Below are 16,599 nucleotides of genomic sequence, written 5' to 3'. Positions count from 1 at the left end.
CAGATTATTTAATTGTGAAGAATTTCTCTGTTTCCACCTTCTTTGATTTTATGATTTTCTGCAAACGATTTCAGGTCAAGCTGGTAAAAACGTTGCATTGTTCCTTTTTTTTTTTGGGAAAAGAAAGCAGCTCTGATGTGTAAAAAACAGAACTTCACTAAAGCACTTTTGTACAATAGACAGAAGTTGTGGAAAGCTGGTTTTTTTTGTACCAATGTCTTAAATCTCCAAGTTATCCCCATTTTATTATCTTTGATGAATAAGAATCTTTCCAACCCAAACCACAAACAGCAGCCTTCTATTACCTTTGTTGCATTTTTTATTTAACCTTTCTAGTATAACAAACCCTGAAAAGTATAATCAGTTCCTTTTGAGGCAGAGACCAGTATTGTCCCTTAATCATATACAGTAACAAACAAGTATGCTGATTACATGAAAAACACAATGTCCACCTGAGTGGACTGGCACCCCACTTGTCTTGAAGTGAAGTGTTCCATATATAGCAAAATATTTGTGGGCTATCCACTGTAGCACTCAAAACCACCTCTACAGTCTTTTTTTTTCTTCTTTTAATTGACAAGATGTGAAGCAAAATGGTCTTTCATGGCCATTCTCCGCTTCAGTTAAAAGTAAGTGCAAGCTCTCCAGAGACTGATTACAACACACAATAGAAAAGGCCTGGGGTGTAGGGGTGGGGTTCTCGCAGGACTACGGCAGCGATTCATTTGCAGCTGAAGTGGAACAACAACAATAACAACAACAACAAAACAACAACAATTAAACCACATATATTTTACAGCCAAGTAACTTGGATTAGACAGAAAAAAAAAATGGAGGGAAAAGGGATCCATGGATTATGAGGAGGAGACTTTTCACAGCTGGACTCGCAGATAGAGACTCTATATTGGATCCATACAGAAGTGAAACGGTTGAATCAGGTGAAGGCTGGATGAAATCATTTTTATGGCTCTTCCTCAGTTGCTAATAATTAAGCTCAGAATTTTATTTTATTTTATTTTTTTGTCGGGTCAATGGCATTGCCGTGTCGAAAACGAGTTTTTCTCAGTTGGAGAAAGACAATTTCAATCCCCAAAAGTGCGACGTTGTGCATGTGCATGGTCATTAAACACCGCGGTGGTGGAAGATAACTAACTGGTTGCACAGCAGACGTTACAGGAAAACCACAGGTAGACTTTTTTTTAAAGTGTACCTGTAACTATGGTAGCGTTCTTGTACCAGAGATGGTGAGAATCAGGATGTTTCCTAAGTTAAATTAAGCAATCGATAATAAACTTGTGTTTTCTGCCATGACTTGTCAAAGTGTCAGGAGTGTTCCTTGATTCAAACCAATTAGATAACAACTACAAAGCAGGTTGAGACACATGTAGTTTCATTTTTGTGCAACCCAAGCACAAAAAAGAGACAGACCAAAACGTCAGAAATGAGTCACGACATGTCTTCCTCCACGGGATGCACAGATTTAATCAAACACATTGAAAACAGATTATCTAATAATTTTATTTACGATGATTTATCCTGGAAAATAGGCCACAATGGCAGCTCAATTTGTTAGACACATGCTTTTTATGTAATCATGTAACAACAGGCCGTGTACATACACAGTGGAATAATACCACACCATCTGGCTCATGCAGCTGTGAACGTTAGATGGTCTTTTTCTTTTCTTTAGTCTGGCGCTTTAACGTTTTTAAGAACAGAATAAAATAAACAAAGACTACACTGCACTATTATTACTGCAAATGCTGCGCACTTTGATTTCAAACTACCTCATGATGGAATAGCATTTACAGCACGTCCCCCAAATCCTCCCATTCATTTGTGAACTGTGACTCTGGTAACATGAAGCCCAAACTGAAGGAGGGATATCTGGGCGCCGCTATGCTATCTGCACTGTGAGCCCTGTTTAACCGACGTCCTGTAACTATCTGGCAGCCCAGCATGGCAGTGACTCCATTTGGTGAGTTATAGAGGCATAGCCATAAACACCTCGCTGCTGAGAGGCTTACTGCAACCACAACCTCAGTCACAGGCCACAAAGGGTGATTTTACATGGGAGGATGCATTGTGGTTCATCGATCGCAAAATACAAAATAATCAATCAGACTTCAATCACATTGGAAGTACGCTGTGTTGCATTAATATGATTTTGGAATGGTTCATTTTTTTAAAGTTAAATGTACTATTTGTGACTAAGGAGGTAAATTTGTTAGATTTGTCTCCTCATTTCATCCTGATCACAGAATAGCTTGAATAGTTCAGCTTATTATGATGTGATAGCAAAAAAATAAATAGAATAAATCCACCCCCCCTTTGTGATTTTTTTTTGCTTCCAGTCTAATGTAAGCTGTGAATAATGATACAGCCATCGAGCAGTTGGCTAGCTGGTTCCATTTGTACATTTACCTGAGTACAGTCTATCTCTGAGAGTAATCTGAAGGGGTGGAGCTTACCCTGGAAGAGGGAGATGCTTAAACAAGAAATTACTTTTATTTTTGAAATTAGCATAGGGTGATCGACAATGGCATTTCAATTATTTATTCAAAATTTTGACACTATTTTAGCTACATAAGTCTCTCTCTTGTGTGTGTGTGTGTGTGTGTGTGTGTGTGTGTGTGTGTGTGTGTGTGTGTGTGTGTGTGTGTGTGTGTGTGTGTGTGTGTGTGTGTGTGTGTGTGTGTGTGTGTGTCTTTGTGTGTGTTTGCATGTGGCAGCTTGGTATAAATCCGTATCTGTCATCAATGTGAATTTAAACCTTTGTAAGCTACTATTGACTTGTGTATTTTATTGAGAATTAAGTATTAGGCCAGTTGTATAAATAAAAAAAAGTACTTTTCTTTGACTATTCAGTAAATAAGAGAGAGTGTGTGATCAGGGTGTGTTTGATATTTATTGTGGTTTTATTTTCCGTTTTAAATGAACTGATGAACTACGAAACTGGGTGTTTTATTGACATAAACAAGGACAATACCAGTGAGCCAACATGGAAATAAACATCGCATTACAATTAAAGCACGGATGAGTTGAGATATTTTAACGAGGCCTGAAGGAACCAATGGGTTGGAAGGAAATCTAACTTGTAGAGGCAGCAAGAGTTCAAGTTGTAACCGACGAATGCACCGCTGCAGTAAAAGCAAAGTTCTCCAAGTAACTTGGCCTAAGATATTTTATAAACTGAGGCAGGAAGCAAGTAAGAATAAAAAGATGTCAGAGAGGAGACGAGAGGGAAGCGCTGTATTTGACAAAGATATGTGTGTGTGTATGTGTAAGGAGGCAACAGTATCACAGAAGGCTGTGGCCAAAACTGAGAATTTTTACATCATTACAACTATGGATATTGATACTGATTCTCATTAAAAGTATAATATTTGTGCTGCATTCTCATTTCAAAAGGCTACCCGGCTCAGTCGCAGTGAAACTGACGGTTCACTCTCTAACAGGAGGTTATGTTTACGAATATATTTTTTAAATTTTTCTTCACGCAGTTTGATTTTGGTGCCAATTAAATATTCAGAAAAGTTCTTGAATAATATTTTTCGATCACAAATTTTTTGATGGTTTTGTGGTTTGTTAGTTTTTTCGCATTTTGAAGTTTACTGAAATGTTTGAAATACAAAGATCATAAAAATCTGTTGACATATCAGTGGCCAAAATTTCTTTCCTATTAACTGTTTGGGGACGTATTTTGGACGTAAGGAAAGCGTTGAAAAAGGAGAATATCTTTTGCTTCCCTTTATTGTGGTTTAGTGCAGACGGAGCTGAACACATATCTTTTCTCGTGACATTTAATGTAAACACGGTAGCTCAAACTGTCACAGTTTACTACAGTGTGACACTCAATTAATGGACTTTGAACATGATTTAACTTGTTGTCTGCTCACTACAACATATCTTTTGAACGTGGCGGCTGCTCTGACAGGAACAGTGACCTTCGCTGTTAACTGCTGATTAGGTCATCCTCTAAACTGGCACAATCCCTAGTATGTTCACACAATCCCCGCCCACCCCGGCCCAATTTCAGAGAGCAAATATGTTTGATTTGAACTCTTACTGTGCAGACAACACAACTCGACACAATCCAACAACTCAGCAGACTAATGGTTGACGCAAGGAGGAAGTAAAGAGGGGGACAAAATGCTGCTCTTTGAACTCAGATGTAGCAGGGTAAAAAAAAAAAGAAGATGTTTGAGAAGGTTGCGAGGCTTAAAATGTATTGATGGTCTACAGGCAGACAAGACAAGTTTCCAGCAGGAGGTTCAAATGGAAAATCCACCACGGACAAGAATTCAATACGTCTCCTATGATCCTGATTCGCTCAGGTTTGATTTGCGAGGGTGAACAATAGAGCGGGACTCTCTTGTTGCTGCATCAAGAGACAAATCCTGGAGCAGTTTCATTCAGGGTGAACGGGAAGGCTGAATATGATGACACAAGGACAATACTCTGCACATTATAACAGGATATATGAAGACTTTTCTTTTCCACAAGACTACAATGAAGTGAAGGAGAAGTTACGTTGAAAACACACAAGCTCCAAGACTTTTTTCTTTTTTTAAGTCCAGGGAAAGACTTAAGTGCTGTCAGTGGGGACAGCTTCAGGCTTCGGCTGATAAGAAACTTTCTGGATTCTAGTTTTGAGTCCTACAGAGCGTCTGGTTTAAACTGAGATCAAAACAACATGACTTGATCGCTGCAGAGCTGTAGTTTATGACGGTCTGAATCACACAATGGACCAACAAATCTAAGCACGATTGCAAGCATTACTGTACTATAATGATCAAAAATTGAATCTATTTCTATGCTTCTGTGAGAATGATAAAAGGGGGTACCAGTAAGTACCTGTCAAAATGTAGCGATGGGGACAAACTTTAAACATCACCATCATCCAAACATGTATTTTAAATTAAGGATTGGTTTACTGTTAGGGCAATATTTTAATCTATAGAATGTTTATGTAGTGCTGAAAACCCCCCAAAACGGCTTTAAAACTAATTGAGCTCAGTATACATGATGACTTTAGTTACTTTGCTATAATATTATAAGAAAACATAATTACTAAAAGAGCAAACTGATTATAGGACTTTTTCTTCGTAGGGAATTGTAGATGGTTTATACCATTTTTGACCCCAGAGGGTTACCGTACCCAATGTGAGTCTCAAAATACTAAAAAAAAACCTGACATCCTCTGTGATTTAAGTTGTGATGTTGTCTACCTATTTAATGAAAAGGGTATATTGCTTTCACTATGTTGGATCAGAATCATTCATTAGGTTTTCAATAAAAACAGAAAAGTGTTGTGTTTTTATTTTAATATCACACTATCCTGACTTTTAGTCAACTGATCTCACCGTCCAAAGGATTGTTCAAGACAAAATGAAGGTTTGTTTATAATCCTTTGTCTATAACCAAAGAATGTTGATGTCGTGGGTATAAAAGTAAGAAACTTGGATGGGGATGAGGCAAGGAAACTCACCGGTACAGAGGAGGTGGGCTTCCCTGGGCCTCACAGCTGAACACCACCTCCCTGTTCCTTTCCAGAGTCTCCACAGGATACACAATGCTGCCAGGCTGCTTGGTAAAAACAGGACTCTGCAGGACACTGCTTTCTGTAAGACAACAAGGAAAGACAACAGAATAAACTCAGACAACAGCCTGTTTGTAAAACAGCCAATTAGTCAGCGACAGAAGCCCGTTGACGCTGCTCAAAGTGTTCAGAAGGGCAAAACCACAAGCAGACAAAACATATTAATTTGAACCACCTGTCACAAGTCCGCGGCACAGAGAAGAATGATTTGAAGCGAGTCGTGTCTTCAGCAGCCATTTAGGTGGTAATAGAATAGAGAGCCTGATTTATGTTGAGCAATTATCTGGAAAAATGCCTTCATTAACTTCGGTCAACGTGCTTTTACTTTCTTATTTATATATTTACCTGCCTAGTGATGTTAGGATGATGTGTCCGGGGTAACATCGGGTGTTTATCTGCAGTTAAGGCTCTTTGTTGTGAATGACGTAGGAGAGGTCTTAGTTACTCTATTAACACAGTATGCTTCTTATGCAAGGCTGTGGAAGCCTTACTGCACCAAAGACAAGCAAACACACTTGGTTTTAATGCTCTTAATTCTTAAAGATTAATTCTTACAGATTGTGCCCGACCCAACTTTAAAGGATAAGAGCAATTATAGACTAAGTAGAATCTAATATCAGTCGGTTTTCTTAATGGGATCTTTTGGGAATGAAACTTTTATCCAATTAAAACAACTGGATTAGATCATGAATTTTACTTTGCCAAATCTAAAATCCGCAGAAGAATAAAAAGAAGAAGCAAGTGTTTAGAAGCAAGGTAGTATATCAAATACACTGAGTTGGTTAGAACACATTTATATCGGTGTATATATGTACTGGTACTTTAAATGCAAATCAATAGAGTATATCAATATTAAAAGCATTTGTTACATAAAACTTCTATACTAAATTTACAAAATTGATGACCCTTTATTTTATGTTATTCTTTATAAAATATAGGGTTTTCTCTTCTGTATCACCTCTATCAGGTCACAAAGAAGCTTTACAAATTGGTTGATTCTGTTTAACCCAGAATTACAGTCAAACACAATCAGTGGTGAAACAAATGCAGTTTGGGTATATTGCTTTCACTATGTTGGATCAGAATCATTCATTATGTTTTCAAATTACAGGAACTTTTAAGCAACAGGGAGTGCCAATATTACATTGAAAAAGTAGGGGCCGATCTGTGCATTGCTGACACGAAGCGGGTGATGCATAATTCAAAGAATTCCTCAATAGGCAATCTAATTCAAGAAAATGTTTTCCTCACACCGCACATTTTTACAGCATGAGAGTATATGCGTCCAATCTCCCAGACGCATTCAAACCTCATACTAATTTTAGCCTGCGGTAAGCTATTCTTTTTTTATGCAAAACTGAACACGGTGTATCACCTCTGACAAACACCAAATCTGCATAAGTCTGTAGAATAAAAAAAAAGAAAAGAAAAGAAAAAAGTTTATGGTAAAAAAAAAAAGAAAGAAAGAATGAATGAATTGTCTCTATAAGTACATTTTGACATTGAAGCTGTCATCGATGCTGTAGGATTAAAATAAAATGCCCGGCTGAAAATAAATGAATCGCACAAAAGATGATTTCATTTCTCAACAGATTAGATTTATATTCGGAACTGATGACAGCTGTTTTTGAGCAGAGGGCTGCTCAGTTGTCCTTAAGAATTCCTTTCTCAAACACAACAGAGAGAATTTTAAACAACAGTGCGACATGCTTGCTCATCCTTTATCTTCCATTCATTCACAGTATGTGGGAGTTTTTTTTTTAGGATTCAACCTCCAATCCTCCGTGTGGTTCAAGGTCACAATAAATCGGTATATCTTTAATATTTTGTGTACAATCTGTGTCCTATGCTCAATGCAACCTCTTAAATTCTTGGGCAAAAAAAAAAAAAAAAAGACCAGCCGTGTTTATTACTAACGATGCTCCATTTGAAACAAAAGAGAGGGAATACTGATCATCCCACAAGAGATGGCACGGTCGCATTTTTATAGGCCTTTTATGACTGTGAAAGTGGTGTGAGTCAATAGCTTCCAAACAGCATAGCAATTAAAACCCTTGTTATGTATCAGCTATCAGCCTCAATGACAAAAATCATTTTAACCTTATTCCAAAGGTAGACATGTTAAAGATACGCCTGTATATTATATGACCTCATGAGAATGATTCAGAAATGACCAAAGAGGATTAAAAAAAAATAGCAGCTGTGGAATAAAAAAACCCCAACCCAAATGGTCCCTGCGGGCTAAAACGATGCCATTAATTCACACCTGTCAAAAAACAAACAAACATAAAAAAACTACCAAAAACAACACACAACGGTCTGTGTCAGTTGATAAATTGACATGAATTCTCCTACATTCGGTTTTGTATTCAGTGAAGATTAATATTTTACTCCTCATGAATCATCAGAGCTATATTCTGTTGGAACTGCATGTAAATATCTGTGATATCATCTCCAGATATGACCAGTTTATTGGTCATATGCCGAATTTAATATATCACGGTCTAAATCACCATTAGCAAATGTAATAGAAATGTGGACGTTTCCAATCGTGAAGCAAATTCATCTTAATCTAGTCACCGCACAAATATAATCTCTTTCACTTACTGTTGATGGGGTGCAATTCTTCACTTGCAAAACGAGGGATTGAAGGCATCATACAAAGCAGGCGAGTATCCGCTATGGTCTCTGTGTGCGTGAACTCCTAGTTTACGTGTCTATAATACATTTATCTATATAAATGCATAGCAAGAGTTGCTCTGGATTACAGCAGCTTGAGATAAACAGCATAAAGTACTATAGGATCAACGAAAATGCTTAAATTAAGGTAAGGAGGTTGTTACTGGACAATAAGAGCTTTAAATAGTCATTTAGTCCTATTATGGAAAGAGGTCCAAATGAAATGGTGCTGGTTTAAAAAGAGGCTCACTCATTAGGAATGTCTCAAGGCTTCCACATCGGAGAAGGAGGCAAAAAGTATCACAGCGAAATAAGTGATGCTTTAATCTGCAACCATAATCTGTTTAAATCCGGGGAGCAGTTATCAAGCATTACACTCATTACACAGTTCTGCACTTCCGTGGCTCTTCTGTACATTTTTGGTACATTTATATTGTGGGATGTCATCCATGTTTGGCTTATCAAGGTTTCTCCTTGAACTACAGTGACAATTCAAGATAATGTTAATTTTGTTAAAATAATTTTGTTTGAATTGATTTATGAACGTTTATCCGTTCTAAACAGCAACAGCAAAGGTTTTAGAAACACAGAACCCTGGGATATTTGTCTGTGGAGCCACTCATCAAATTGAAAGAAGGCAATGAAATTTGTTTCATAGGTTTCGTTTTAGTGAAAATAGCAAGATATTTTGACGGTGCTGACCTTTGAGTCCAATCAGAAAAATGGTATTTTATACCATCCACTGCACTTCAGTCTCCTGTGTCAAAATATATGTGTAAGAAAACTTCCTTCACATAAAATGATGATTTAAAGGACGGCACACATCTGTCAGAGACGTTGTCTGACCTCAACATTTAATCTAAACCAAAGCAGGAAATAAACATGAGCGAGCTTTTTACTTCAGAGAGCTTTATATTGCCACTTCAGTAACTGAAGAAAACGGCAGTAAGCTGTAAACAGGACAGACAGAACTTCAGAACAGATTGATTGAAAGGTTTCGAGAGAATTATGATGGCTCCAGGTACAAGATGTTTTCTTTATAAAGAATTCTTTAGGCGTGCTGGAAACAGACAAAAACACAAGTTTTTCTTCCAATGCTTCCAATGTGAATGAAGTCACAAAAAAAGACCAAAACATGTGAAAAAATAAAGAAAACTGATTGCTCCACACGGCAAAGTCAGATCCAAATTATACTGAGAATCTGGTGATCAAGATTGTTAAAGTATACCAGGCTTATGGTGATTTTGTGATTTTGGAGAAATCTTTCATCAACCCACCATTTGTGGTTTTATCAAACCACCTGTCCAAAAATGCAATTTTGTTTTGGTAGTTTTGTTCAAAGTTACATGATGGAGAAAACTACCGCTAGTAAGAGAGAATTTTCTAAAATAACAATCGGCTGAATTGTGAATCCACATTATGTCTACAAGTCAGTCATGGTGTCGTTTGTGAAGAAACTACATCAGCACCCTGGATGTAGAAAAGCTGATCCTGAATTGCTTTTTTTTTTTGGTTTTAAATCAACTTTAAATAAAGAAACAGCTGGATGTTGTAAGTAGCTGAATTATTAAGAGTTTCAAAAATGAAGAAGGGATGAAGGACACTACAAACATTAGCCAATCAGTCTAATGAACATATTTTAATCAGACGTGTGCTGTACTCTGAACCTTTATTATAAAGCCTAAGGCCTAAATTTTGACACTGAGAGAGCGGACTGCTGAATGTGCTGTTGTGAAATCTGTTCATGATGTAAAAATGGAAGTAATGAATCCTTTTTTCTGTTTTGCACTCCTTTCAGTTAACACTGGACTTAATTTGACAGTTGACACATCTTTTCCTGTGAGGCTAAAAGTGCACTACGTGCAATATGTGACATTTTCCTTAACAGCATTTCAGTGTTACTATTTATACTTTCCAGCAGTGAAGAGCTAGCTGAGGGAAGTGATGGTTGTCATATGAAATTAGATAGTTTTACATGTGAACATCTGTTCCCTGATCAGCATGTGGATTCATTTGAATGAGCAAAAAAAAATTCATGGAAATTCTGAAATATTTCAGTCCATTAATTTGTGAAAGGTGGGCGTGGATCCGGAGGAATAGCAATTCCAAGGTTTGAGATGGGATGTTTGTCCATTTGGTGCTGGTTCCTTTCAATTGCTTTTGTATAGTTTCCAAGCAAACTAAGCTGATATTAAAAGAATGATTGTTATTTTTCGCTCAAACTCTCCTGTCTCTTTTTTTCTTTTTGCCTGTAACATTTTCCGAAAGCTCTTCTCCTTGTCGGAGGCCTACAAAACACCCCACACCAAAAGAAATAACACAAAATATTCAATGGGCTCCATTGTGTGCGTGTAGAGAGTTTGCGTTAAGTGTTTGAGCAAGGTAGAGAGAGAGAAAATTGACAGGGAATTTGAGCAGGGAATAGGCAAAGGTTGGCAGTAAGTTGTCAATTTGGCAGTAAATGAACAGTATAGGTCACAGCGTGTCAGATAATAAATGCAGTAGCCTCTCAAGAGCAAGAAAAACCTCCTATGTTTTTTTCACAATTGTTGAAAAAGTGAAGGGGTGTAGCCCCAATGCTCCATCCAACAACCCTGTCAGCACCTCAGACTACCGTCTGCAGACGACATGCAAAACAGAACTCGGGGTTTACTGCACGAATAACATCCTGGCTTATGACATCTTTGCTGTTTTCAGCATGACTGAGTTGAGAAGAAGTGATCTGAATTTTGTCAATCGAGTGACACAAAACAAAAAAACCCAAACATTATAGCACACAACCAGTGAAGCTTATAAATTACAGTCAGGAAAATGTTGCGGTTTCTTCCTATCTTTAGGATTCACTCACTCATTTGCCTTCTAGGCCAATCATTTGTAAGCTGTCAAACTTTAAACACACACACACACACACACACACACACACACACACACACACACACACACACACACACACACACACACTTTCTCTCTCTGCTGTCATTCAGCTGTCATTGCAGAAAGGCAGGGCTTTGCAAAACCTATATGTTTAGTGCTGTCATCCTCTTCCTACCCACCAATGTCAGATCATTAAAAACTGAGTGGTAAGCTTCTTCTAGAGGCAGCACAGTTTCCTATGATTCAACTGTGTGCACATTGTTTTCACCAAATGGACTTAAGCTCAAAGAGAAAAGGAGCTGTTGGTTTCTCAGTTAAAGGCCCAAGGCATTACTCCAACCTCCAATTGTAGCAGCTGATGGTTCTCTTAGATTCACCCTTCATTTTGTCATCTCCTACAACAGAGAGGCCACTCTGGTCAGTTCCACAATCCCTGACTCTTCAGGCTCTCCTGTTGGTTCTGCAGATCAGTGAATTTGCTCCCCATTAAAATTCATTTATCCTTCTAGAGTTATCTCATTTTGTGGTCTTAATCTCCACCCTTGCCGCTTTATGTCCCATCAACACTTGAAAGCCGAGTGCCTGTCCATTATAAATCATTGCATCCTTTGAAATCCATGCTTAAAGTTATAAAAATCAGACATTCTTTTAATCCTGCAACACTTTTTTTTTAACCTCTTCACTCATTCTCTCTGCAGAGTTTCCCATCATTCCTGCTTCAGCATTACCTTCTTCTGCATTATTTACCTCTGCCTCTGTATATGTTGAGTCAAACATTGTAGCTCCGCCATAGTTACTTTCCTTGCATTGATGTAGTCGGTTCCGCTTATCTTATTCATGGTCGAATCCCCTTCATGACTGTTAAGTATGGCTTCCCATGGATTTTCCCCCATATTCTTTTCCCAGATATTAATGCTCTATCATGCATATTTCCGTTGCATAAATTGTCATTTTCCCCGTCACTCAGTGAGTGCTAATTTTGCCGCATCTCCGCTTATCATCATCCTTGCAGTTATACCTTTTCCCTTTCATTTTTATGGCTCTTTATCCATTTCAAGTAATCTGGTATTCCAGTATTTCATCTCAGCATCAGTATTTACATTTCTCTTGTATGGTATTTATTACAATCCAAGCTGCATTTCTAATATGTGGCACAGACTCTGTTGGACTCGACTCAGCTGGTATCAAGTATTTTAGCATGACTGATATGTATAGGGAAATCTCCTTCATACCTGAAGCGTTGAATTTGTCGGACGGTTCCTAGTAGTGATCTACCCCTTGCCAGGTTCTAACCGCAAAAGTTATTAGCTATGTTCCCAATATTGTAATCTTATTTCTACAATGTGATTCTTACTTTTCCTTTTATTCATGGCTTTTGATTTAACCGAGGATAAACTCAGATTTGCGAGAGGTATCAGCCGTAAACTTTCCTCTTACCCAGTTCAGAGGAGGCTGTATAACATGTCCCCATGCAGTGGAGTTGTGCTGAATACAGGGAAAGTAGGTCATCATTAAAATCCTCTGTTTCTCTAATGCTCAGATACCCTTTCCCTGACTCCCTGTAGGCCTCACACACCTGCAATGTTTCTCTTCTCACTATTTCAAACTGAATCATCTTTATTCAACTGTGGGAGAAACATGTCGTCCCAAAGCTCCAGGTTACTGCCACAGAGAATACAACCAGTCCTCTGGAAATTGGTTATCTCTGTTATGGTGGCATTCAAGGATTTTTGAATTCTAAATTGGAAGAAAAATATGCACAGGTGTAGGAAACATCTTTGATCTTTACACCCCTCACTTTTCTTTGTGACAACCTGACAATTCTGTCTCTCATCTGGATGGATTGTAGTCGACGCCTGCATTTATTTGGGTACTTTAAACATTTACAGGGCGCTCTTGATCTTGAGATCACAGGCTTTTTTATTCATAACTTTTTTACATGCTGTATTCTTTTATTATACTTGGTATATATTTGCCTATTCTATTAAGTTTCTATCATCTCAGGTATCATTAAATGTTTATCTCAACCAAGGTATACAAAAATAAATATCACTTTAATACCCGACATCATTTGAGTAAATATGAACAAAAGAAAAAAACAGGTTCTGCCTGGTTTCCATTTATAGATGAGTCACCTGTGGTCATCGCTGTATTTCAATTCATGTGAATGATCAGGAGATAAACATTACAAATCCTGAGGCGTCTATGCTTTAATTTAATATATTTAGTGTCACATAACAAAGTTTAATCAAGTAATCAGATTGAATTCTACAACACGTATTAAAAAAATGATTGCCTTATTAACTGTGACCCAAAATGAGTGACAAAACTCTGACGTTGGGATGAAATTCTCTAATTAGTTTTTGATGTGAATACTTCAACGTTTATCAGCTGCGAACACATTGCAAATCATAATAACTGAAGGGAAATGAACTGTAAAGAATTAAAATAAATAAAGATATACTTTCAGAGAAATTTATACTTCAGACATGCCATACAGTATTTTATTTAACTCCGCCTAGGAGGTTGTGCTTTTTCATGGTTGATGGTTGGTTTGTCAGCACAATTGTGCAACAAGTACTGAATGGAATTCCTTGAAATTTGGTGTAAGATTGGGTCTCGGGCTAGGATAGACCCCATTAAATTCTCAAATTATGCAACAACCCCTTTCCCCCCTATAAAGTTCCAAGAAAATGGAGGGATTGGGTGTAGGTCACAAGACCTAAACAGACTTATAGGACTGTTTTGCACTGTTGGAGGTTCTGAACAGAATAATGTTCATGTTTTCAAAGAATTTATAAAAGCCCAGTAAAAGCATACTAACTATTACTGTATGCAGTCACAAATATGGCCCCTGCAAAACAACCAGCCCTCTACTCACGGAGCACCAGTAGATTACTTGCTTTGTCTTGTGAAGCCTTGGGTATACCAGGTCTCTGAAACTAATCCAACAAGGTCTGGTGGGTTTTAACGTCATCTAACAATACTACAATCAAACAGCTATTCAGATGGTATCAGCATTGATCCTCTAAAAACTGGATGGGAGATATTTTTGGACAGACTGTGCTCTCTTCCACTTAATCTAGCTATAAAGGAGAGGATTAACGGTCTGAAAATGGTTCTGACTTGGCCATCCTGAACTGTATTTATGCTTTCAGCCTGACCTGTTTGGAAAGATTTTTTCCCCCCACTGGATTCACAATAGAGCCCCTACAGAGATGAGGTGATAACTATTTTAAGTAGGGGGCATTTCAGGACGTGTTTAATTTCATGATGCGCAATATGAGGTCATCATTTATATGTATGGTTATTGTTTGCATAAGGTAAAGCATCAGCTTCAAAGCAGAACTTTTTTCATAAAATTTGATAGCATTTCAAGAAAAAGATGACTGCGGTATTTCATTTCTGTAGGAATACAATCAGTCCCAATAATTATGGTTTGTGCTTGGACTTGTTTGGTTTTCTCACTAGCCAACACTATTAGGTATGGTGCAAATTTATTGTGCATGGTTAGTGAAAGGTATGGCACTCCAATCTGGATTTTCTTAAAGTCCTTCTGCACAGGCAGGAGTAAACACTGCACCAACATACTGCGTAAGAAGACTGAGATTGAAATAAATACTATTTTCTAATACCGTCATCCTCGATTTCTAATGTAATTGAACATCATAATTGGGCTGATGTTTTTTTCCAAACAGAACGTAGTTACAGCTCTCACTAGGGTGACTGAATTCCCTCGAGAAATGACAAATGAGTATACAAGCGTGAGCACATATGATGTAACACCTGCAAAGCATCCAGGCAGCAACACCTGGTATGAAACAACAAAGAGGAGCTCTCATCTCTACAACAAGTACTTCAAATTAAACCACAAAATCATAATAGTTCCTGCCCTCCACAGCAAGCCGTGTTTCTGTCAGCGGAATTACTTTGTCCGTGCCTTCCAACACCATTACGTATCACTGTACCAAAGGGACGAAAACTGAACTGAACTTCTGAAAAAATTGACCACAAATTTTCTGTTTCCTTTTTTGCAGTGAAGTCATTATTGATGCTGAAGCGCTATAACTTTTTATAGCTGAGGCAAGAGCCTGTTAACAGATTATGCAAACCATAAAGTCCACTCAGAGGACAAATTCAATGCCAGTTTGCATTTTGTACTATACTGCAAAAGTCACTGATTTCACGGATATGCGGACATGTCCTGAGATTGAATAAACACTAACATGGTCACAATGGAAAAAAAAATAAATTTCAGATTTATAGCATTATGATGATCATGAAGCCTCTGATCCGGTGAAACAGGTATCACATCTGTGTCCATCGGGATTTGGGTATTAAGCCCCTGTAGCTGAGCCTCTCCTCTGCTGTCCTACCCCGCCTGTGCCAGAAACATCTCATTAGTGTTTTCTTCCAGCCCCTCAATTAGCATCTCTGTCTCACTCAAAAAAAAAAAACCCTACAAGCTGTCGGAAAAATGAAAGAATGGTGTGTGATATAGAGTCTTGGTTGTTCTGCGCCCTCAGTGTGACAGTCACATGAATCATTAATTTTTTTCAGGTTGCATGAGAGTCAGGTAGTGTCTCAAAACCCGATTTTGAAACGGCAACTTGGTCCTACACATTCACAAGGTGAACGCTACTTGTGCCCACAGAAGGTCTTGAATAAAACATTGACAATATGCATATCAAAAAGGCAAGACTTGACAAAGCACAACAAAGATGTTGGGGTTGTGAAAAGAAAAAGGGATGCTGGTTTCCCTTGAACCCATTCTTGGGCCCTAACAACAGCAATTAGCAAGGGCTTTGCACACAGGCACGTCTGGGGACGGCCCCTTTTCTTCATATTGACTTTATTACTCCCCTTGAGGAAGAGCAGGTGAGTAAAAGTAGAGACATCTGCACCATGTTTAGCTAGACATGCTCTTCAGTTTGATGGGCTACAGTGGCGTTCTCACTAATATTATCATCAAGCACATGTCCGCTCTAATTGAACCTTCAATGGGTGAGGAAACATTGTTGAGAATGACAAAAACCTCAGATAGTCAGTTCTGAGGTCATATTTTCCAACACATTACCAGTATTCTTTAAGCGGGCTTTCGGATTATTGGATGAAACCCACTTCGCCAAGTAATTTACTTCTAATCAGCCCATAATGAAGTGGGGACAGCTGGGCCTGTTTGGAGGTGTGCACAGAAGCAGACCCAGGGGCAAAAGGCCACGGAGTCTGCCCAGCAGCGTGGTTCAGCTGTCCTGGCGCCGTCAGGCTCGTTGCAGACTGCTCACCCAGTGGAATGACAGAGGTCAGCGCTCATCCTGTCACTGCAAAACGGCCTGAAGGGATGAGGGGCAGTGCTAGGAGGGAAGACCTTGACATATAAGGCCATCTGACATCCATGTCAACGTAAAAAAAAATAGCCCTTCATGGGCAATGAGCATGATTAT

The 16,599-nt window shown here is 38.3% G+C and overlaps 1 protein-coding gene across 1 annotated transcript in view; it reads right to left on the bottom strand.

Annotated features, from left to right (window-relative positions):
- The window catches only part of cntn4 (contactin 4), an 84,032-nt gene extending 72,038 nt beyond the window's left edge, over positions 1-11,994 (bottom strand). The window contains exons 1-2 of the mRNA XM_068315823.1: positions 11,931-11,994; positions 5,492-5,657 (exon numbers count right to left, since the gene is read on the bottom strand). Coding sequence (XP_068171924.1) covers positions 5,492-5,657; positions 11,931-11,994 — 230 coding nt within the window. The remainder of the gene's footprint in view (positions 1-5,491; positions 5,658-11,930) is intronic.
- Between the last annotated feature and the right edge of the window lie 4,605 nt (positions 11,995-16,599).

Source organism: Antennarius striatus, chromosome 5 (assembly GCF_040054535.1).
Source record: "Antennarius striatus isolate MH-2024 chromosome 5, ASM4005453v1, whole genome shotgun sequence".
NCBI classification, from domain to species: Eukaryota; Metazoa; Chordata; class Actinopteri; order Lophiiformes; family Antennariidae; genus Antennarius; species Antennarius striatus.
This window is presented reverse-complemented; position numbering and strand designations above follow the sequence as displayed.